Here is a 24,920-nt window from a genome sequence, read left to right as displayed (position 1 = left end):
GCCCAGCCACGCTGCACGAATTCTGGAAATATTGACCTGTGCTTCTTGCAGCTGGCTTTCCAGCTCTACCTGAAGACCCATCATTTTGAAATTCCTGAGCTTCCTGCAAGCCCTTGACAATCAATGGTCTGATTCGGGGCTTATTCAAACAATGTGAATAATGTAATTAGAAAGTCTCTCTTCTAGGAATTTTCTCTTGCATGCTAGTAGTGTTTATAGTGGTTTCTTTTTCTTCTTTTTTTTTCTTTTTTAAGACAGGGTTTCTCTGTGTAGCTTTGGAGCCTGTCCTCGAACTATCTCTTATAGATCAAGCTGGTCTCGAACTCACAGAGCTCCGCCTGTCTCTACCTCCCTAGGAGTGTGCCACCACCACCCAACTTTTCTTTTTTGCTTAAATCATGGCCATTTTAATAATGGCAACAAAACAAAACAACAAAAACCCCAAACCAAACAGAACCAACTCAGGTGCCCAAAAAACAAGAACTAGCTAAATAATGATAGCACATTTACTTGGCTTGTAATTTAGAAACCTGTGAATAATCTTTTCCCATGATGCTGTCGGTCAATGGTTCTCAGCCTTCCTAGTGCTGCAACCCTCCCTTGTAGTTCTTTATGCTGCGTTCACCCCTCAACCATAGAATTACTTTGTTGCTACTTCATAACTTCATGTTGCTACTGTTACGAATTGAAATTTGGATATCTGACATGCAGGATATTTGATGTGTGACCTCGAAGGGGTCACAACCCACAGGGTGAGCGGTACTGCTCTCTCTAGGTGGCTATGGCATGAAGTGGGGGAAGTGTTTGCTACCTGCTAAATAGAAAGAGCAGACTACAGAGCTACAGGAATAGACGGAAACCAGCTAGGGGAAATGCAGAAGTTACTTTACAGACAAAGAGGAGGTATAAAGCTCAAAGGAAACATACCAACATATTAACCATTCTGGGATCAAGGATGATGCCAGTATTCTTTTTACTTTAATTTTTTTTAAAAAAGTTGCTACAGTGTCTATGTGGTTGTCGGCAAATGTAAAACAACAATACCAAAATAAAAACCAAAAAAACAACCAAGCAAACAACAATAAAACCTCTAAACCAGTTTGTGAGTTTGCCTCTCTCTGTCCCCTTAGCTTAGAGTCCTTCTCAGGATGGGTCAAAAAGTCTCTTGCTCCTCACTGGCCCCAGCCCCTGTCTGCAGAGCAGGAGAGCTACAGACCCCGCAGAGCAATTGCCCCCGCCTCCCATCCAGTGCTCTCTGGGGCATGGTCCTGCCAGCTTTCAGCTACATCAAGAACACACAGTTTGCTTTAAAGTGACAGGAGACTTTTCAATTTCCTAAAACCCATTCCTTGTCAACACTGGCCGCTAAATATTTTATGCCCTCTGGTCCTGTGGCACCTTGGGGACTTCCTTGCAGAGACCTTTCTGCCTGTCGTTATGATGAAAAGATGGGTGGGGGGGGGGAAGGAGTAGAGGCGGGGCGGGGGACAGAAGAAAGGAACAGGCAAGCAGAGCAGTTTAGCATTTTCTGTTTGTTTATGTGACCATGTGCCTGGGAAAGGGGATCCCTGCTCTCAGCTGCTCTGGGCTCTGACGGACTGGACCAGACCCCATGTGTTCCCCTCTCTCCTCTGGCTAATGATAATGCCGCCACAGCTTCAATCCCCATCACCAAAATGTTAGGCCTGAACCTCAGAGCTCCTGTGGCCCTCAGGAGCCTATGTTCAAGGGACCTGGGGTGGAGGGAGCTCCCTTTCCCAGCTGTCCTGGGCACTCTGCATCTCCATCAAGATGTCTCGAGGCCACTGCTTTGCCACAGAGCGATGAGCGTATGCAAATGTGTTGTCACAGGAATAACTCAGTGAATGTCTACAAAGGGTGCGCAGGGCAGGAGGGATGGCGCAGGGCACCTCACTTCCTGTTCCCCTCCACAGTCACTAATGGGTCAGGTCACCTCAATCAAGTTTCTGAGACCCCGAACTTCTTTTCCCATATCAGAGCAATCAACATTATCCAGAGGAGCTGTGGCGAATGAGAACATAGAGAGGGAAGTTCTTTATAGAGTTTCGTGGAATATTTACATCCTATTACCAGCTGGTGGCCCTGTGCTAGGCAATTATGTTCACGATCTCCTTAGAAAGATTCATTCCCCATCCTTGATGAAACCCAGGGCAGGGCTCTGTTTATAAAGGCATTTCCTTTCTCTCAGCCTCAGTTTCCCTCATTCTACCCCAGGGATGATGGTGACAAATAAAGGAGAAAAGAGAAGCTGTACTCAGCTCATTTCCAGCAGAGTGAGTACCCGGCACATGGTAAGTTCTCATTTTGGCTCTACCGTATGGAGCGGTGGTGATTCTACCTGGGTAGCTGAGAATCAGCCTCCAGGCCTGTGGCGTCTGCTTGTCTACCGCATGCCCTCCCGCAGCGTGTCTCCTCCCACATTCCATGCCTATCTGCTCTGTAGGCTTTGGTCATGGTTTCTGTGGCTCTCCTTCTTGGTCCCCACAGGAAAGCCAGCGAGCTGGGTGTTGTCACTAGAGGGGTCCCTGAAAACAAATGCCGCCTCCCATATGTGTGTATAAAAACAGATGCCCGTGTTAAGAAAAAAAAAAATCCAGTTCCTACATTCAGACAAAGGCAGCAAGGACCAGGAGTAGAGATTTTACTCCGTGATTTCTCAGGATGTGGCTTTTCTGTTTTTCTCCCCTTCAACATGCCAGCTGCCTTCCAGAGCCTTTGGTGTGAGTGCCGGGCAGTGCCTGTATCTAAACCTAAACAACCTTCTGGTGTGTGGATTGAAAATGTTTGGGCACCCTGTGCTGGCTGGTTGAGGGCCCATTTAGAGAGGCGAAAATACTTGTCTGCACATCCTTAGGTTTTGGCGGCTTCCTACTGGGTAATTCTAGCTTGCTCACAGACTGGAGAGAGAAACTCTCAAGCCAGCAGGGCGAAGCCTGCCAAATTGCAAAGACAGTGGCAGGGAACAGATTCTTCTCTGGAAGGCATCATCGTGGAAGCTGGCACACGGACACTGCACCAGCATTGGGCTGGAAGGGGATGTGGGTACTGGGACTGCCAATGGTGTGGTCACGGGGCTTGGAGAAGGTGTTCAGAGATGGGTGTTAATAACAGAGGAAGGCACGGCAAGCCAGGCTGGGAGAGGCCATCATCAGCTTCTTTATATTCCCTAGGCTCCGATAATGTTAGCAGGATGGTTGCTCACCAATTGAACTCAAGCCAAGCTCTGATCCAGGGCCTGGCAGTAAAGAACCTGGCCCTTGCCAGATCATCAGAGGATATACTGGATAGCCAGTCACCATCGGGATTCCTGATGTCTACCTTCTGAGGCCCAAATCCCTGTAGTATGAGGTTCTTCTCTCAGTGGCTCTAGGCCACTCTTCCTATCTCAGCTCCTTCCAAAGTGCCCTCTGCTTTGGCATTCAATCCTCCAATGTTTTTGAGGGTCTCATGTATCTCAGGCTGACTTTGAACGTAAGCTAAAAATGAGTTTGAACTTTGGTTCTCCAACCTTATGTCTCAGAAGTGGGATTACAGGAGTGTGCCACCATATCTAACTTACATGGACCTAGGGATTGAACTTGGGGCCTTGTGAATGCCAAGCAAGCAATATTCTATCAACTGAGCTGCATCCCCAGATTTCCAGTGTCCTTTGACCACACGAGGCCTGGTAACATCTTTGCATCTTTGCATATACCATCTCTGTTCTTTTTTTTTTTTTGTCATCCTGCAAATCCCTGGTCCAAACCTGGTACCCACGCCCCCTCTTTACTGAAAGTGGATGCTACGATACTTTCCAATCATTACATCTCAAGTGATGATCATTGTTGATCCCATGCTGTGCTGATGTCAATCACTTCGGTATATGGTTAGGAGAAATGAGGTTCAAAAGATCTCACAAACTCATACACGCACCAGAGCTTGGGGTAGCTAGGGACCTGTTGAGTGGTACAGCTAGGGTTTAGCCAGCTGTCCCACAAATACGGGCTGGGCTCTGACGGTATACCAGGCACCTTGGTTAAGTAGAGGAGACGGCAGGCTGAATTCCTGTCCTCGTGCAGCTTATGGTCCAGAAAATAAACAGGTGTCTGTCTGTACATGGTGTCAAAGAGGAGGTTCAGGGCTATGAGTTTAGGTCCACCCTGGTCCGCTGGCCCTGGAAGGATTCTATCACTGTCCTCTGAGTCCCGAATCCAGCCACATACTTGTTAGACCTAATGGTGAACTCTCAGGGCAGTTAGGCTGGTGTAGTTTCTTCCTTGTCTTTGAACTCTGGGAACTCAGCACAGGCCCTGAACCAAGTGAGACCCATTCAAAGGCAAGAGGAGTTGTCATCTGGTGACAGATGATAGGAAGGACACACGGCACACAGGGTCCCAGCACACAAAGTCTTCTCACCTGAGAAATATCCATGACAGAGTCGCAGCTGAGGGGCCTGGCGGAGGTGAGGTCATTGGAGCCCAGCAAGGTGGAGATGATCCCGTTCTGATCGACACGTCGGATCATTGTGCCATCCACGAAGTAAATGAGCCCAAACTTGTCCACTGTAATTCCTAGGGTGGAGAAGGCCAGGCAGGGGTCAGCACTGGAGATGAGAAGGAGCCGTGCAGTAGACAGCTTTGGGATCTGGCATCTTCTCCCATCCAGCTCTCTGTCCCTCTGCAAGGGTCTCGTACACGGAGGTCAGCACCAGAGCACTGAGCTACACCCCAGTCCCTTCAGCTCCCTTTTGTTATTTACCATGTCGTTTATCACTTAGGTTTGTTTACTTTTAAATTTTAAGAAAAAGAATCTAAAATTGTTATTATTTCTTTCAGACAGGACGTCCTATAGCCCAGGTTGGTCTTGAGTTCCAGATATAGAGAAGATGGAACTTTGGAACTCCTGTCTCTACCTTCCAAGACTGCTGGGATTATATAGCATGACCAGTGTTATGCAGGGTTGGGGCTTGAACCTAGGGCTCTGTGTGCTTGAGGCAAGCTCTCTATCAACTGAGCTACATCCCCGGCCCCTCCAGCCCCCTCCACAGATGAACAGGGTGCAGTGACGGTGTCAAGGCTTTGAGTGTCCCATGAGCGAGGGATTAAAATCTAGTGTCCCAGACCTCAGGCTCTGGCTTCCCGCTTTGCTGCCACAAGAGAGGTTTCTTCTTTCACTTGGCTACTAACAGAAACGTCAAGGAAGACCTTTGCCAGCCTCCCTGGGAATTATTTAAAGGAACCTCTTTCTGAAGTCCTGCAAACACAGTCATGGATCTCGTGTGTGTGTGTGTCCAGGCTGTCACTCAGCACCCTCCCTTTCACCTGACCACCCTTCCCAGGTCTCTGTGACCAAGTCACTGGAGCGCCTGGCATCTGTTTTCTTACTTGTTAGATCAAAGGGCTGTTTGCAGCCCGCATTTCTGCCTCAGGCCTGCCTGAGAACTTCTAAGGAGCCTGTGGCACCCCAGCAGGCTGCTTGAGATCTCACATGAGGTTTGCATTCCCGAAGGACACCCTGGGTGATGGTAACGATGGTACAAAACCGTCAGAAGGTCACTCAGGAGTTGGCTCCTTCTGGCCAGGGATTCATTTCATAGTTACCTGGAGAGCTTCTACTTGGCCTCACATCTGGCAACACCACTCAGGAGATGGCAGGGACAATGGCTCATGTGTGCATCCAAAGTTCCGGGGCGGCATCTGCCACCCATGTAGACAGTGAGGGGAGATGGGTTTTGAAATGGAGGCACAGGTCTGGGTCAGAACCACATGCAGTACCGTGGGAAATGACAGACCCAGGAGGGCGGTGGTGACATAAAGGGTGATTGGCTCTGTTTTCTTTTGGCCAGCCAATGTGAGGAGGGGTTAGAGGAGGTCTTGGGAGAGGGCAGGGTGAGCTCTGAGGCTCCTGATTTTGTGATTTCCCTCCTGACTCTTGGGTCTCCTCGTGGCTGTATGGGATGACAGCTTCTGACTGGAGACCAGGGAGAGACCTCAGTTGGTAAAGTGAAGACCTTCTAGTATCGGAACCCAAGCCCCACGGCCCTGGTGAGCCATCCCTGTGTTCCTCTTCACACACACACACACACACACACACACACACACAGTTGGAGGCACAACTGACTTGGAATTGCTAGTTCCCAATATTCATCAGTGACCATTGTGACCGGGAACCAGCAGCCAATACTGTGTGCTTCCAGGGCCTAGTGGGCTCTCAGGTCCTTGTGTCTCTTCCAGGCCGGCAGGATGGGTTAAGGCCTCCAGGGGTATCTGAGTGACGGCCAGAATGCTCATCCCATCCCTCTGTAAAGGTCTGGGAGGCTGGAAGAGGACTTAACACCCATGTGCAGACAGCTTCAGGGCTGGAAGCCTTTGCTGTGGTCCTGCCTGGAATGGCAATTAATTTCCTTCCTTCGGCAGCGGGGCATGAGTCTGCTTGTCTGCCTGGCTATGCCCCGTCTCTCCCTTCCCTCTGCCAGGACTGATGAGCGCTCCACGAACAATTGGGTTTCTTGTTTACGAAGTCAGCCGCACAGGCTAATAGAAGTGATCTGTCCCCTGATTAATTACTTCATATTTTTCTCCTTTTGTTGTGCTAAATAGACGGACATCTTTCCTCCTCCCTGTTGCGATGTGACTGCGGATTGCTGCATCCCTGTCACTCCTATCTGGCCTAATTACAGGCTTTCGGGCAATGGTGCCACCACTCCATCTGGGTGGGTGAGGGAGGGGACTGCAGGCGTTCAGAACAACGGAGAAACGCCAGGAGAGGAGAAAAACCTCTCGGCAAGAAACCGTTTCAATTCTGAGAGACTAGGGTGCTGCATCTGACAGGGTAAGATTTGGAAAGATGGAACTTTCCTGCTTATTTACAAACCGGGAAACTGAAGTTGGAAAGGGTAGAAGCCTCTGCTGAGAGCCGTCTAGTATCAGAGAAGAATCTTGTGCAAACCTGGGCCTGTTCTCTGCTGCTTACTCCTTACTAAGAAGTCTCAACTAAGAGGGAATTTAACCGTTGATGACACAATACTTCCCCTGCAGTTGTCACCTGACTATTCCATTAGTTAGGGAGACAACCTGTCATGATGCTATCCCGGCGCATCTGCGTGATTACATAACACACTATAATGGCAGTAATGGGGATCTCCTCTGCTGTTATGTTTCCTGTGCACCCAGCTGTCCCTAGTAGACATTTATATTCCTGACATTTAAGTTGGATTATGACCTTGTAATAAGGAGACAAATGAGGTTCAGAGAGGTTCAACAACTCCCCCGACATCACACAGTTACTGGACGGCAAAGCCTGAATTTGCATACTCGAGTTTTCTGAAGTCTACTGCTTTGATTTGAAACCAGACCTTGAAACCTGGTGCTCCTTAACAATGTAACCATTTCTAACAGTTTTACAGGGGGCATGTGAAATGTATCAACTTTGACCCCAGAACAGTCTTAGGAGGTAGGCACAGAGGGTATTATTACCCTCATTTTACTGAGTGGGCCTGAGGGTCTAGAGGCTGGAAGTTTCTGGCTATCTTGTTTGCAACATCTTAAAAGCTCTTCTGGAGGACGCTCGCTGGCAATGATGGCGTCTCTCCTGTCAGGCCTCCTGAGTCTCCAGGCATACAGGTCTCTCAGCTTAGAGCCCCAAACATAGCCCTTCCTTCTTACATCTCAGGGCCTGTGTCTCCTTGCTCCTATCAGAGTACTTCCCATCCAAGATTCATTTATTCTGCTCCAGTGAGCTTTGCGGTGTCCCACAAAGCTCTGTGCACTTGTTAAATCATTGAAAACTGGAGAATTAGAGACTGAGTCTATGTCCATGCAAGGAAGGCACAGGACAGTGCCTTCGTGTGGCAGTAACTGAGAAAGCCTGCAAGGGATGGGGCATCGGTGTGTAAGAACCCGACGCGGCTGCGAAAAATGAGTAGCCAGGAGGCTGCTTACTGTCCTGGAGAAGTCACGTTGTGTCGTTTAGACAAAAGCAGCCTACTGGATAGTGTGCTTGATGTGGTTTCTTCTTCTTTGACTGCACTGACTAGTGTGCACAGACATTCAGAAAAAAAGACGAGCACAGACAGGCATTGTTAACTGGGGTGGATTCCGGCAGGTGGAATTACCACAGTTCCCCTGTGCACTCTCTGTCTCCGAGGCCTCTTGTTGATGATTGCCTATTATATACATAATAAATATCATATAATCTATTTATACATGTATATTATATAATATATAATTGTAACATTATATATTACAGTACCCAGAACCCATGTTAGAAAACAATAATCCAGCAGTGGGAACATGTCCTAGTATATCTATATAAACACACACACATATATATATATATATATATATATATATATATATATATATTCAGTCAAATATATATTATAATTGTGACATTAATATTATATAATATATTTGACTGAATATATGTATATGTATATATATGTGTATATATACATATATATATATACACACACACATATATATATATTCAACACCAAACAGATGGTATGGTTTTAAATGTGAGGCCTTACCCCTGGGATTAGTGAGCGTGGCTTCTGTGGCTTTCCCGCCATCTCCGCAGCGAGTGTCATCAAAGGGGAGACACTGGTCCCCAGTCCCCGCCACCACCTCGGAGTTCTTGACCAGGTCCTTCACCACTGTGGTGGACTTGATCCTGAAGACCCGCCGGCTGTTGGTGTCAGACAGGAAGACGGCCCCGCTCATGGGATCTGTAGCCAGGTAGTATTTGTGTGCTGGGCTGTGGCTGCAAGAGAAGGCAGGGCTAGGGTGAGCGCTTTTCTTCTCTCCATCGTTAGCTAGAAATGGCCGTACCACCCTGAGCGTGCCAGACCTCATTTGACCTCAGAAACTAAGAAGGGTTGGGCCTGCTTAGTACTCGGATGGCGGATCTACGACATGAACCCCCAACCAATTTGATTCTAGGAAAGATGCTCTTATGAGGATGTTGTCTTTATTGCTTGTCACCTGAGAGCTCTGCCTAACGATCCCTCCCCCCCCCCCACCCCACCCTATTCAGTTACAAATGCAAAATCACTTGCCTGGCCTGGGGACACCGCTCAGTCGGTAAAGTGCTTGCCTGGCAAGTGCCAGGACTTGAGTTCAGTACCCAGAACCCATGTTAGAAAACAATAATCCAGCGGTGGGAGCATGTCCTAGTAATCACAGTGTTTAGGAGGCAGGGACAGGCAACTCCTGGGCTCAGTGGGGCCAGCTAGCCTGCACTCCTTGGTGAGCTCCAGGCCACTGAGAGACTGACAACAAAGAGAAGGTTCTATGGTGCCCGAGAACCACCCAAGCTTGTCCTTTGCTTTCTACATGCATGTACACATATCTGATGCCTACCTGCACATACATGTGCCCTCACACCGTGCATGCATACATACATATACCAAAAAACCCCAGCAGGCCTCTTGATGGCTAATGCCTCAATCAAACGCTGAGCTCATGCTTTCTTTTCTTCTTTTATGTGTATTTGTGTTTTGCCTATGTGGATGTATGTCAACCTGTGTGTGCAGTGCCCACAGAAGCCAGAAGAGGGCATCAGATCCCCTGGAATGCGAATCACAGACTGCTGTGAGCTGCCATGTGGGAGCTGGAAATTGAACCCAATCCTCTGGAAGCGCAGCAGGTATTCTTAATAACTGAGCCATCCCTCTAGTCCTAGCATGTTTCCTTAAAAAGATTATCAATGAAGTTTTTCACAGGAGATGGCTAATTCAAGATAGGAACATGCAGGCACATGGCTTTAAACAACAACCCAGGAGTTTAAAACAAGTCTTTCTCTCAAGATTTTTTTATTTGTTTGTTTTTTTGTTTTTAGAGACAGGCTTTCTCTGTAGCTTTGGAGCCTGTCCTGGAACTAGCTCTTGTAGACCAGGCTGGCCTTGAACTCACAGAGATCCACCTGCCTCTACCTCCCGAGTGCTGGGATTAAAGACGTGCGCCACCACTGCCTGGCTTCTCTCTAAGATTTTTACAAGCGGTTTCCAGTTCCATCTTGGGACCAACAGGTAAGATGCTGACTAGACCTGCCTCCTGCCAGTGTCCACCCCATTTTTCTGTTGCTCCCCATGATAGACTTAATCGGGAGCCCAGGTGTCTCTCCACTGCAGTCAGCCATACATGGGATGCAGGATCAGTTTCTAATCTGCAGGGAACTTCAGGAGAAAGAAACAGAGCAGGCGTGGTGCTGATGGGGTCCTGTTTCTGGAAGAAAGTCACAAAAACTGGACTCTGGTAACAGGAAAGCCAGACCATGCAGACACAAAAGGGACGCAGCATCCTAGCCAGAGGCTGGGAAAAGTGTTCAGGGTATGAAGCCAGCTCAGTCTCCATTCCGAGGTGGGCCCTGAAACTTGGGTGTGTCATGCGGCCCTTGGACCTCCTGCTTCCTTCAGCTAGAAGAGGGGAGCGTTAGTGCTTGCTTATAAACTGGGAACATGCTTATGAAACCACGTGTGTCAAATGTGCAGTGACACACAGCACACAGGAGATGACATAGGCTTCTCCCACAGGCCTAGATCCTGCTGCTCAGTAGCCCTGATTACAGCTTCCTTCAAGCCTAGTGTGCATGGGTTCTGGGCTTGCCACGGGAGTGCACTGTGACGTCAGCTTTCAGCTCTTTTGTGTAGTTTAACTACTCACTGGTCCCCCAAACTACATCTCAATATTGTACATTTATCAAGCAGAGAGATTAATCCCAGGTCCTTTGGGAAAACTTTTCATTTTACAAGCTGGCTCTCTTACCACTTTCTTCCCGAGTTCCACTAATAAGACATGCTGTTCTGGGTGGCATTTCCTCTCCAGCCCCTACCACTCTCCCATTGTCTCTCTGTGAATGAGGGCAGCATCCTCTTCCTTCCCAGGTCTTCTTTAGTTGACCCACATCCCACCAGGTCATTACCATGTCTCACCGTGCATGACTCTCCTCCCATGTATCAGAGGAAGCACGGGTCTCCAAACCTGATGCGCCTCAGGCTTCTCTCACAGACTTCCCGTCCTAGGAACACCCACAGCAGGCCCCTCAGTGTGTCTGACCCTGCCTGCATCCACTCTTCCTCCCTGTGCCCCTTTGCCACTTACTCTCCAGGCGCCCACTCAGGGACCTTTCCTGGCAAACTTCCCTGGTCGTTTTCTCGTGTGCCCTAGGGTTCATGCTAGTTAACAACTCACGAAACACGAGGCCATGACTATTTATACATCTTCCATTCTACCCAACCGTGCTCAAAGGGGAAATTCTCTTCTGCAGGCCCAGTGCTCGACACGCAGCTTCCCAGCCCCCCACAGCAGCTTGTCCTCAGTGACAACATGGCCATGCGCGGCTTCTTTAGGTGGGGTTTGCACTGAAATCACTTAGCTTTCCTTTTACTTCCCGTGGGGTTGGTGAAATAGCCCAGACATCCTGTTTATCTTGAGACGTCCCCCTGGGACTTAGAAGGTGGCACAGAATTAATCTTCCCAGACAACCCTGATCCTGGCTTAATAAAAACGCAGTGACCTTAGATCCTGCTTTGTCACGCTGGAGCATCCTGGGCTCCCAGCTTCCCTGTGACAGCCAGGAGGCAGGGGGACTATTTCATTTCTGTGTGCATCACTCTTGATAAACGGCTACTATCTACCTTGGCAGGAAGAGGACCCCGAGGGAGGCTGGTGGAGGCCCTGTCCACTTAGATTAGCCCCTTGAGTTTCCAGCTCACATGGCCCTGCAGTCCTGGAGAAGTGTCATCTGTGTGGAGCTTCTCAAATGGGTGAATTCCGGGAGAAGGCGGCCTTGGCAGCATTATTCCAGAGTCTTTAAAAGCTATGATTGCATTATTTATGCTTATCTTGTGGTCAGCATAGAAGAAAATGCTTGCTCTGGATGGAGAAGGTGAAGGTTTAACTGGGGAAGTCAATGAAATGTTGTGTCTCCTTCAGCTGTCCAATGGTCAGGTCTCTGCTCTGCCCACACACTGGCCTTTAGAGACATACATACATACATACATACATATATGTATACATATATGCATGCATATATACATGCATGAATACACACACACACACACACGATGGTTGTTTGTTTTGAGGCAGGGGCTCATTTATCCCAGGCTAAACATCAAACTCATCATATAAATAAAGATATCCCTTAACTCAGCATCAAATTCGCCATGTAGCCGAGGCTATCCCTAAACTCGGGATTGTCCTGCCCTGCCTCCCAAATGCTAGGATTATAGCTGTGTACCACCAAACTGGTTGTATTTGGTGATGGGGATAAAACCCAGGGCTTTGTGTGAGCACTCTCTCAAATGAACTACCTCCCTAGCCTCACATTTCTTCCTCATGCCAGCCAGCACTGGTACCTGCACCATGTCTGTGGCTCCCACCGGGCCTTCCCTGAGACTGCAGCCCCGGCAGCCTGTGGAACAGAGCTAGGGAGCTGATCACATACTCGGCGCAGGGGTGACTTGAGGTGGTATTCTTGCTGACATGCTTGGCAGGTCAAGTAAGGAGGAGGCAAACTTCTCCTATCAGTAGAATGCCCTGCCAAGAGTCGGTCCTTGAGTACACAGATGTGCACTGTAGGTCAAAGGGTAGGATTAGGTTGTGCTTTGTTTTCTGATAAAGTGTTTTTACACGTTATATAACGGCAAAAGTTATTCCCATAATAAACAGGCTTCTTGTTTAGATTAACTAGGGCACAAAGCTCTTGAAATAATTTGTAACAAAGTTGTTAGTTTCTGTGACTATTTCAAGCATTATGAGAACCTAGCTTGGATTGTGATTTGAGTATTATAAAAGAACACTGGCTTGGCAATAAAGGATGCAGTTGTGTCTCCTACTCTGCATCCCCTGTGTCCTGATCTCTGCGGCACTACCCAGGGTCATCCATAACGGAGGAGGTTGGGGGAGGGTCCCCAACTCACATGGATTGGGATGTGTCTGACATGGAAGAATAAGGATCTGTCCTAGCCTCTGTGCCCGCACTTAACACACGTGGCCTCACTCCAGCCCCCATAACTATCGCTTTATGTAGGGACTGTCTTCTTACATTTCAGAACGCTGAGATGGACAGACATGAAGTCCTGGACCAGGACCTCAAACTGTGGAGTGAATTTCCATCTTTACCTGTCCGGCTTCACAATCTGTGCTTTCTCCTTCCTCGTGTGGCTGCTGCGAGCCATCCAATCCTCGAAAGCTCACCCCACCACCTGTGCTCCGTTCCTGGACTCCCCACTTCTCTGTGATAGCACACCGCAGCCTCATGTTTCCACTACAGTTAGCGCAGACCTTGCTTCTAGTGTCTGTAGTGCTTTTACAGGCTCTCCTCTGCTGAGCTGTCTGTCTGTCTCCTCAATAAAACCTTGGGACTGGAAAAATGATTCAGCAGTTAAGGCTGATCTTCCAGAGGACCTGAGTTCAGTTCCCAGCACTCACATGGTGGCTCACAGCCATCTGTAACTGCAGTCCTATTGTATCTAGAGCTCTCTCTAACCTCCAAAATCCTTTGTTATACAGACATAAACAGGCAAAAATCCATACATAAAAGCCACTGCCACCACCACCTTGAATTATTCTGGGATAGGTACTGATTTCAAGTCCTATGATTCTGATGTTTGCTTGGGTAGACTGCATGTTTGTATCTGAGAGATGGGGGTGATCAATCCACTTCCAAGGACTATTGGAAGTATATGAAGAATATAACCCCCCCATATAGTGTCCATTATGATAAAAACTGAGATGGTTAATAAATTGTGGCTGTTTGTTTTTGTCTTTGAGACGGGGTCATATATTTCGGGGGACCTAGAACCCACTATGTAGCCAAGAACGGTCTTAAACTTCTGGTCCTTCTTCTGTCTCCCAAGGGCTGGGATTAGAGGCCTAGATCGCCATGCTAGTTTCTGTGAGGCTAGGGATCAAACCCAGGAATTCAAGAAATACTAACCAAGTGCTCTACTTTCTAAGTTATGTCCCCAGCCCCAAATGGCAGCTTTTAAGAAAATCTGGTAACTCTGAGAAGTCTCTAGAATATTTGTGTTGGTACATAATAGAGAAGCTACATCTTCTTGACATAAAGCTGTCCTGTCGATCTATTTTCCATGACAGGGACTCCTCTGTGTTAGTACTCTATGTGTAGCTTGGTTTGAGGGAGATTATATTTATGCGTACTTCTAAGAACAGACTTCCGACAGTTCTCCTGACTCTGGGGAAGAAACCATGGAAGAGATAAGGATGCTTATTTCCTGAACAGATCCACAGCACAGATGCTGAGGGGGCTATGGCTACTGGGAATGCCCACGACAGCAGGGGGCATGATGCTAAAAGACAGAGAAAAGTCTATCCTGGCAGTACAAACACACACGGGCCAAGGTTCCCTCGGAGTCAAATGCTGCTATGGGAGAAACAGAAGCAGCAATGAAGGAGATAAACTTCTAAAACTTCTTTAATCTATCCAATATCCAGTAGAGAAAACCAGAGTGATGTTTCATTTGTATTTTAATAAATGAAGCTTGCCTGAAGTTCAGAGAGTAAAACAGCTGCACTGACCAGTCTTACAGACCAGGCAGTGGTGGCACACACCTTTAATCCCAGTAGCCACACTAGTTTGGCATAGAAACTGGGCAGTAGTGGTGCACACCTTCAAGCCCAGCCCTAGAGAGGAATATAAAACGGGAGGAGACAGCCCTCAGATACAGTCTCATTCTGAGATTCCTAGAGGCGGGATCGCCATTTCAGACTGAGGTAGAGGTAAGAGCAAGTGGCTGGCTGTTTTGCTTTTCTGACCGTCAGGTTAAACCCCATTTTCTGTCTCTGGGTTTTTATTAATCGAGCTACAGGGGACACCGAGGCTCAGAGAGAAGAAGGGATTTGCTAATAGTGAGATACCAGTCCAAAAAAAAAAAATCACAGTTGAAACCCAGATTTATTATCTTAGGAAAGTGGCTGGCAATGGGCCAGCCCCCTTTCCACTCTGGTTCCACTGTGGTTCACTATGGAGAGAGATTTTTCTCACCTGAGAAAACAATGGGTAGAAAGAAGACAGGCCCTGTTTTTGACCCCGTATCATGGTTATATCAAAAGATCACTGAAGGAGCTGGAGAGACGGCTCAGCAGTTAAGAACACTTTCTGCTTTCCTAGAGGACCCAGGTGCAGTTCACAGCATCCACATGGCAGCTCACAGCTGTCTGTAACTCTGGGATTCCACACCCTTGCACAGACATACATATAGGCAAAATACCAATGCATATTCATAAAAAAGCCACTGAACGTCAGAAGTATGCACGCCCATACCTATATGTGTGCGGGATACACCCACACACAGAGACAATCACAACTTTTCTAACTGATAGGTGATGTGAACAGAAACCAGAGAGGCTGGCTGATCAGCGAATGCCACATAGCACAAAGCTTCTCAGCTGAGTCTGCCAGTACCGCAGGCATGTCTCCAGAGGTGTCACCATGGACTGAATGGTTCAATGCTAAATGCCGGGTTTTAACTTAAGATACACATGAAGAGTACCTCTGCAATATAGAAACTGAGAGGACAGACCTATGAGCAGTTCAGTGTCATCCATTCGAAGCTCACTGGGCATTGGCTTCAGTGTGAACACAGGCTACTTCTGCACAGGGAAGGGCACGTTTCCCACTGCTGACAGTGTGAAGCAGGAAAGAGCTATGTTTCCACGGTTACTCTGGCTGCCATGACTCAAGAGTTTAAGGTTTGACCATGGTTGTTGTTCTTAGCTTTTACTTTTGGCCCTGATTTCTGCTGAATTTATCTTCTTATATGTGTCCTTGGTTGTCAAAGGACTAATTTCCTTTACGGGGAAAGACGGCAACATCTTATCATCATGATTATCTTAATTATGGTAAATTCTGGTAGGCTAATTACAAAGCCAGTGTATAGAGACTGTAACAGTTATTAAGATCACTAGTAACATTTTTCCATAGTAATTTCTGGAACTTCTTTCTGGGCCTGAAAATGCTGACTAATTTGAAGAGATCCTTTTTTTTCCCCTAGAATAATTTTTAATAACCATAAGATAAAAATAATGGGAGATGAAGCAATTACTTCAGGGTCATATTACTGGGAAACGTCACTAACCTTGCCGGTAAACTGGCTATAATCACAGATGTCGACCTCACAGGGTGGCTCAGATATAAGATGATATCCATGTGCATTGTCTAACTCTCTGCTATGTAGTAAATAATCTATACATATGAATTATTACTTAAAATAATATATGCACATCCATTCCTACTCACATATAGTTATATAGAGAGGTAAATTTAATAATGACTGGTACTTCAGGCTTTGTCTCATCATTCCCCAAAGAGCCTTCTTTTATCCCAACCTAGGACCAACCTATGCACCATCAGAGTCTTATGTAGACACCTGAGAGTCTCCCCTGAGGCTGTGTAAAACATAGCTCTGTCTGCTCATGGTCAGCAATCAAATCTACACACGGACACAGTTCTGTGCGAGGACTGTGATGTCCTGCCTGGAAGAGCCTCTGGAAGGGGTCGCTGGCATTGCCAGTGCTCTGATTCTGCAGTCTAGAATCTGTCTGTTTTCATAGTCTACCCCCCCCCCCCCATAAGATGGTCTTGGTACTTCCCACCACGGTCATTGAACTCAATAGAGGATATGCTATTCAATAGAGGATATGCTATTCTAAGGACTCATCAGGCTGTGGTTCTCAAGTTCTTCCCTGTTACTCCAGTCTGTCACATCCACAGACTACGGGGACCTCACTTTGCCACAGGTCAAAGGAGTTCAGATCTTCGTCCTCCTACCCCACCACAATCAGTGGGGTGTTGTGGTTGCAACCGATTATCCCCTATCAGCTTCTAATCACACAGGGCTCCTTTGCCCTTGAGCCATCTGGGATTGACAAGCAGGGCTTACCATACAGCATGCAACAGCAAGACAGGGGAGAGGCGGGAAATTCTCCACTGGTTGGCTTACCTATGTCTGAAATCTTTATTTCTGACAGAAGACAGGAGAGCAGGGAATAGAAGAGAGAAGGAGGTGTTAGCAGCAGGGTTAGACGCATTATTAGCGGCTGAAAACTTGACAGCAACGCTACTGTACAACACGGTAATAAATAAAGACTTAGCCATGACACTGATACATTTTATATTGGATACTCTGTCAGTGAGATCACTTACAAACAGCTACACAGCTCAGAAGGGCCCCAGCTCCACCTGCACCCTACTGCTGGCTTTGGGAAGAACATAGGCCGGTTACAGTGTTGCTGCTTTAGCAGGGGCTCAGACCACATAGGGGCAGTGGGGTCTCTTCCCTGGACAGACATACACCCAGAGATACACAGGCTTGCTGCTCCAGGTCTGTAAGGTGTGTTTTCCTATGGAAGCTTTAGAAACTTGGCGAGCCTACTCAGAATATGGCATGGGGTTGGAGAATGAGTTCAGTCAGGTAGGGGGTGAACCAGAGAAAAGGGGCCATCAGGAAAAGATGGGAGGAAGATGCTTGGATAACCCCATACTGAGTTTCCTTTCCTAAGCTCACTTATTCCTTCTTTCCCCTCTTGCAGTCTCACGTGATCCTCAACAGTGGTGGGAGGGGGGAAGGGAAAACAGGTGGTCCTGTTTGGAGGATATGAAAACGGGAGGCCTCCTTTTACATGTGAGCTGCGGAATGAGATTCATTCGGCAGAGAAGGGCTTTATAAGACGGAACACTTCACACTGTGCCAGCTGAGCACTCTTCAGTGGGGCAGGGCTGAGTAGTGGTCTACTAGGCTTGGGTGTACCATTTTAGATGGATACACACTTTAAATCCCCCGTGTCTGCTTTTCGTTAACTGGCAAAGGGTAATGATAGTTCGTACTTTCCAGAGCTCCTGCACTGGTGACCAGTGGGATGCTATCTGCCTGTCCGTACTCTTTGGAGGACGCATTTCCATCCCAAGCATGCTTTGGTCATGTGGTTCCAAACCAGGATAGAGGTGGATTTTTTTTTTTGCCCCAAAATAGCTGTAAAAAACAAACTTCCTGCAATTTCTTTTGGAATTGAGAGTGGGACTCCCCTGTCTAAGAAGCGTGGCTTCTCTCTAACGGTAGAGCCCACCCTGGAGCAGGGCTTTGGTTCCAAAGAGACCTGGTTTATGGATGTTGTGGGATATTTGATCACGCTGTGAACCCTGAGTTTGCATTTGTGTTAATTAAATAAAGTCAACCTTAGTTTAGAGACAGCAACTAGTTGACTGGAATTACCCATAGAGAATCTGGAGGAACCAGGAATACGGATAGAGAGATACATAGGAAAGAGTAGGGCGGGGCCATGGAGTTTTGACCTTCTTTTTGGTTTGGGGTGAGCGGAGAGGTTCTTCTCTTCCTGGGTCTCTGGCCCAAAAGGAAGGCCAGCTGGTTGCTTCCCAGTCCCTCTGATCTAGCAGGCTTTCACCCCCACATCTGACCTACAAGTCCTTGTTGGCAAACAGAACAACAGAGACTTAGTTTAAACCTGCATATCTCGGCCAGGGCCAAGCTGAGGCAGCGGAGCCAGAAGTCCCTGCAGGCTGTGGCCTGGGTGGTCAGTAGGGCACTGACTGTGGAGGGCCATGGGGCCACAGATGGTAATTAAAACATTAGCAGACTCCTGTGTAGCTGCTAAGCCGACAGAAAGGTATCATAGGGACTTCGGAAAAACGCAAAGTCAAGCTGTCTCCAGCTGGACGTAGGGTCTCAGCGTTCCATCACTCGTGGTCAGGGCTGAGAGTCTGGGGGCTCTGCTGCCCCTAAGGAGCAGACAGGCCCAGCCTGCATCAGCCCCGGGCCTCATTTCACCTCAGCCCTGGTTGGACAGAGCTAACCTCTTCTGAGGAACACTAAGGGACTGGGACCAAATGTGCTGACATTTGCTTGCTGTGTGTCCTTGGTCCTTAGAAGAAGACTCTTGTAGCCCATTCTATCAGGTAAGCGCAGAAAGAGGGTACAGTGGCTTCAAGGGGACTAACTTTCGGCTGTCAGCAGCCTTCCATGTCATCTGGATGTGAAGGACAACTCACTGTATCTTTATCTCAGAGCACGGGAGGCAGTGCCTGATGGAGCTGGGAAGTGAAAAGCCCTCATAGCCCATAGGTGTGGCTCTGTCATGGCCTCCTTCTCTGGTCCCCACAGGGAAGGCTGTTGGGCCTCATGATGGCAAGGGACACTGCTAGGAATCCCAGGGAAGGAATCCCCTGCCATACCTCATCTCCAGGATGTTGGTGACATTTCCAGAAGGGAAGATCCTGCGGATGTAATTGAAGTCTCCCACATAGAGACTCCCGTCAGAGCCACAGGCAAGGGCCACGGGGGCCAAGAGCTTGTTGCCATCAGCAAGCCCATTGCAGCTGGGGCAGGAGATGCTCCTCCTGCGCCCATTGCCCATGACACTGCCAATGACCGGTGGCTGCTGGGACACGAACTGGTTCTCTCCGTTCCCTTTGTGTAGGATGCCTGGGATGAGGAAAGGAGGCCAGCGTCAGTGAGGGGCCAGGGACTGGGTCCCTCTTCCTTGGGTTGGTCGATGTTATTGTGACTTCTGCAAAGTCCAGGCTTGTCTTACCATAGTGAAACCCAGGGGAAGCTGAGAGGCTCCACGGTTTACCTACCAGATTCTCACCTGAGGCCTATGAGGCTGTACTGTTACCATTGCCGTGATGGACGGAACAGACCAGTAATTTAGCCAAGGCCCCACGGACAAGAAGTGGGCAGGCCCAGAATATCTCTCTCTCTCTCTCTCTCTCTCTCTCTCTCTCTCTCTCTGTGTGTGTGTGTGAGTGTGCGTGTGTGCATGCACATGCATGAGTACATGTTTAGATGTGTGCAGGTGTATGCAGTTGCACTTGGAGACCACAGGACAAATTCTGTCACCCTTCCTCAGGTGCTACCCTCCTGGTAATTTTGGTGCAGGGACTCTCATGTCCTGGAACTTGCCAAGTAGACCAGGCAGGTGAGGGATCCCCAGTGAGCCCATCTCCTCCTCTCTAGGATTTGAATGGCAAGCATATCCTATCATGCCTGGCATTTTAAAAGATAGACTTTCTGTATATGAGTGTTTAGCCTACACGTATGTATGTGTACCACATGTGTGCCTGGTGCCTGAAGAGGCCAGAAGAGGGCATTGGGTTCCCCGGAACTGAAGTTACAGGTGGCTGTGAGCCATTGTGTGGGCACTGAGAATTAAACCCAGGCCCTCTACAAAAGCATGTGCCCCTAATGGCTGAGCCATCTTTCCAGTGCCCAGCCTTCTTCTGGCATTTTTTACTTGGGTTCTGGGGATGGAACTCAGGTCCCCGTGCTTGCAAGACCAACACTTTCTTAACTGAGAGCTATCTCTTCAGCCCCAGAATGCAGCTCTTGACCATTATGACTAATGCATCTCTCAGGCTCCATCCACATCTGTGTACCGCAGTTTTGCAGGTACACAGGCTTGCTTTTCTCTTTCCACCAATCTCGTTTCAAGTGTAGAGATTATGTCTCTGTCATTTCTGCATCCCCAGGGTTTACCACAGAATCCAACACAACATGAATACATTGGCTCACATTACAATGGCCTTTCTCTGCAAGTCCTCTTGCACTGAACTCAGTGCCTTGACTCCTGCCCTGCCCTCTTGGAGGATCTACTCCGTGACACTCTGGGCTAGTCCTAGATCCTCTGGGATGCTGCCCAGGGCTCCTCCCTCTGTTGCTGCTTTGATGGCAACGAAGTGCTTCTCCCATGCCTTGCTGGCATTGCTAACAACCTTCTGCAGGCTCACCTTGGCGCCCACGTTATTCACTGTATGCCTTGTTTTAGGCTCCGTGGTCTAGCAGAGAAGGTGCCACCTCAGCTTAAGGACTCCCATGGTTCCACTCACCGCTCTGGATGTTCAGGGCATGGTGCTTATCCAGGCTCCAGCCCCCCAGCTTGGAGGCATCGATCTCATAGCCCTGTAACACTGCCGTCCTTTTCTCCCACAGGATCAGATCTGGGCAGGATTCATATTCGTAACCCACGGAAACTGCAGGGACACAAGAGGAAAGGACACAAGTGAGCAGAGCCTCCGCCCTGACCCTCAGGCCGACAGACAAGGCCTCTGATTGTCTTTCATGGAAGAGGAACGAGAAGGATCATGCTTTGACTTGGGCAATAGAACCATGTGGGATTACCAACACAATGATGCTGGCCCTTAAAACCAATTTTTAAAGAAGAACAATCACACAGTATTAAGAAGAGTTAAATGAGCCACATGCCTTCAAAGGACCCAAGTGAACTGATTCTGGGGAAACATTCCTTTAAAATATTTTGTATACGCTGTGGTGCTGTTCATACGTGTGTGAATGTATATGCATGTGTAGGCATGTATACACGCGTGTGGAGACCACTTGGCTTTTACATGCATTTCGAGGATCCAAACTTTAGTTACCATGGTTACATTCCAAGTGTTTTTACTGTGGGCGCCATCTTCTCAGCCCGGAAGTCATGTTTAATAAGGAAAGTACCCCATTAACTCGTCAGTGCGTTCTCATTTGTGGCAGTGGATAATTGAAGCTAACACAGTGTTTCATCAGGTGAGACTCTAATCACGCCCAGGCCAGGGATATTACTCAGCCCCTGGACATCATGGTGGACGAAGACCACAGATGTCATAGGAAACGCTTAAAGGGACGTACTCAGTGGATAAGGCTGATTGTTTTCGGTCATCTGTGATTTAAAAAAATCACTAGTTCCCTAAGCTTGGCTTCTGTGGAGGCCCAGGCAGCGGCCTTGGGAGAGCATCAGTGGAGACAGGAAAACCATCTCCTCTGAGTAGCTCCTCTGAGAGGGCACTATTGTCCAGCTGCCAACATCTAAACATGTGACTGAGATAGGAATGAACTGCTGGTCGGCCTCTGAAGGCTGTTCACAGCTGCCCTGGGAGACGGCGCCCCACCTGCAGCAACAGGGGAGTGGGTGAGAAGATGTCCCCAAGCCTCTGGCCATGATGGTCTCAGCAAATGAGTCCCCACACTGGAATCTCATGGCATGGACCTTTTGAAACTACCTAGTGGGCTCTAAATCTGCTCATCTTAGTGGAGAAGGCTACAGGGCCTGGTTTTTACTTTTGTAGATGACAGAAGGGCCTGTGAACAGTGAGGTGTGGCATTTCTGCTCCTGGCGAGCCCTGGCATACAGGGTAGGGATGCAAATCTTAACGCAGAGCCGAATGAATCTAGCTTTCTTCCGTCTATCTTTGCATCCTTGGGATGTCACCTCAGCATCCCCGAAAGGACGTGGCTGTGAGGATTTGTTGTGACACTACCATGTGTCACAGCACAACCATAAAACACGAGTTCCAGAGGTCCTCTTGTTTTCTTCCTGCCTCCCTCCACTTCCTGCCACTCCTTCTCCCGTCCCTCCCTCCTTCCTTTTCTCAGCACAACTTCCAGGTTCCTAACCGCTATTGCTATCTGAAGACACGTGAAAGAGGATTGGGATCAAGGTGAAGGAATTTGCTGGGCTATTGCTCCTCAGACATCTTGTTGGGCATCATGACTACTGACTGCCCATCGCTGAAGCTCCTGGGAGCCTGCTCTAACCCAGAAGGCAGGAAGGGCGGTCATCCTGCCAGGCACAAGATCCTGGTGAGGCAGCCAACTTTGGTTTCATCCCTAAAGACGGTAGTAAAAACAGTTACCAGAGGTGACCTCTCTGCTGGGAGACAAAATCATGAGGCCAGCTGGGCATGGTGTCGGCCCACCTACGATCCTAGCACCAGGCCATGCTGAATCAGGAAGCTGAATCAGGAATCACGTGAGTGCAAGGCCGGACTGTGCAACACAGAAAATCTGAGGTCACTCAGGGTGACAGAGGGGGGCCCTGTCTCAACCAGTCAAAACAACCATGAGGCCGAAAACCAAGCTTTGACTTTAGCTCTTATAACCGAAAACATGGCAGCGGCCCAACCTTAGCGCCTTTATTTTCATTTTAGATTTCGGTAGGACGACCGCGGGGTGACCAGACAACATATTTTACTTTTCTGGCACACAGTGTACTTTAGCCCGACACACAGCACCGGAGTGCTTCCTGAGGACCGTTCTGATTCTAACTACTTTTCATGCTTGGGTTTTGCACACCCGGGTCTTCCAATGTTCATCTAGGTTATAGATGGCCACTGAGGTCTTACTGCCCCATTAAGCCTTAGGTGGTTTTGACCTGAAAAGAGGAAGGAGGGAAGAAAGAAACATCCACGAAGGCAGCCACTCTCTGGTTCTGCTCTGTCTCTGCTGACGTGTGGAACCCGTGTCGCAGATACTTAGGGGAGGCTTACCGAAGGCCTCTGACAGCCCAAACACCTTCTGGTTGTAGACATCTGTCTTGTCCCAGATGAAGTAATAGGACAGGTCAGGGGCTGCAGCAAACCACTTCCGGAAGAGGCGGCCCTCAACTGCCACCATGAGGTGGACCTTCATAAGGTTGAAGGGGATGGTGGGGTGTGTGAGGCTGATCCTCAGGACAGACTTGTAGCCAGGCGTGCGGCTGCTCAGATAGCTCAGCCTCATCTTGCAGCCTGCAATGGTGATTTCCTCTTGCAGGGCCTACAGCACAGACAGAGCACAGCAGGGGTGTCACTGAAGGTCATGGGGGGAGGGGAAGTGACATCAAATACCTTGTGGACTTTGGGTGTTCATGGGGCACAGGAGGAAGCGGAAGGGAAGGAGGTGAGGAGGAGAAGGGAGAATAGCAGGAAGAAGATAAGGAGAGGTGAGGAAAGGAGGAATAGCCCTGGTCTCCATGGTCAGTTCCTGCACGGTGTACCTGCATTAACAAACGCACCTCCATGAGCCTTGGGCTCCTCCCCTGTGTAACATGAATGAAGATATTTTATTGTGGCCATGGGTTACTCAGCAATGCACACCCCCAACTGATTAGCTATGTCAGCAGGGAAAACACAAGAATCTGGGAATCTGCTCCTCCTCACTGTGTCACCACTGGTAAGGCCACACATGCAAAGTGCCCGGCCCATCACTGCATCAGGCAGGACAGTGGTATGGCTGGTACCTATGGTACAGAGAGCAGGGGTGCCATAAAGACACTGACCTAAACAGTAGCCTGAGCCTGGTAGACTGTTTCTGTCTGAAGTGTTCTTAAAGCAAGATATAGTTTCAATGTGTCCTTTCCAGGAAGGTCAACAGAGAGCACACAGGGCTGAACAAACACATCAGGCAGCGCTTGAGAGCCTGGCGAGACCCTGTTCCAATGTCCCAGTGCGTCTCCAGAGGGTTGCCCACAGGGAGTTTCTGTGCACACTGGCTCCTAGCTCCAGTGCCTTCACGATGAGCAAAGGAGGGAAGGCAGCAGGCTCAGACTGAAGGTGGACACAGTCAGCAGATTCCAGACGATCACCCACAAGGCAAACGCTGGGGACTGTCATCAGCTTGATGCTCTGGGCTCTTTCTCAAGAAGGGGATATTAAATCAACTGAGCCTAACACGTCCATTTCAGGGACGAGGGCTATATTTACCCTGTGTTTACAGAGGAACTGGGCCTTTTTCATCCTGTTTATTCCATAGAATGGTGGAGACATTTTGTCTAGGCTTCTTTCTTGAACACAGGAAATGCTATAGATTGGGATTAATCCACTGCTGTCTTCCCAGCTTATAGTTCCAGGCGAGGTAGGCTACACACACGGGTGAGCCACAGGCGGCACTTGAGTGCTGGCCTGATGCTCTCATAAATATTTTCCTTCGTTAATGTGCCCACCACAGTTTCCACATCCCAGCACTTGTGAGGACTAACGGGCAATGGGGCTGGGAAAACAAAGAGTTTGTTTTTATGTGTTTTGCGGGACTCACAATAAGCAAGGGTTGTGCCCCAGCCGAACCTGTAGGCACCTGGCTCAGGGAGCACTGTAAGGAGGGGGTGACCTTGAACCTCATTTGTTCCACAGTC

The 24,920-nt window shown here is 48.6% G+C and overlaps 1 protein-coding gene across 7 annotated transcripts in view; it reads right to left on the bottom strand.

Moving 5' to 3' along the window:
• Window positions 1-24,920, bottom strand: part of LOC121458754 (teneurin-4-like) — a 671,077-nt gene that overhangs the window by 32,315 nt on the left and 613,842 nt on the right. For all 7 annotated transcript variants that reach the window (XM_041668100.1, XM_041668102.1, XM_041668105.1 and 4 more), the window contains 6 exons: window positions 23,299-23,566; window positions 20,866-21,009; window positions 19,213-19,462; window positions 16,967-16,987; window positions 8,531-8,763; window positions 4,417-4,571 (listed from right to left, as the gene is read on the bottom strand). In XM_041668100.1, the coding sequence (XP_041524034.1) occupies window positions 4,417-4,571; window positions 8,531-8,763; window positions 16,967-16,987; window positions 19,213-19,462; window positions 20,866-21,009; window positions 23,299-23,566 (1,071 nt within the window). The remainder of the gene's footprint in view (window positions 1-4,416; window positions 4,572-8,530; window positions 8,764-16,966; window positions 16,988-19,212; window positions 19,463-20,865; window positions 21,010-23,298; window positions 23,567-24,920) is intronic.

Source organism: Microtus oregoni, unplaced genomic scaffold, assembly GCF_018167655.1.
Source record: "Microtus oregoni isolate MIOR12 unplaced genomic scaffold, Mior012 000018F_ref0000195, whole genome shotgun sequence".
In the NCBI taxonomy this organism is placed as follows: Eukaryota; Metazoa; Chordata; class Mammalia; order Rodentia; family Cricetidae; genus Microtus; species Microtus oregoni.
Note: the sequence above shows the minus strand (reverse complement) of the source record. Positions and strands in the feature narration are given on the sequence as shown.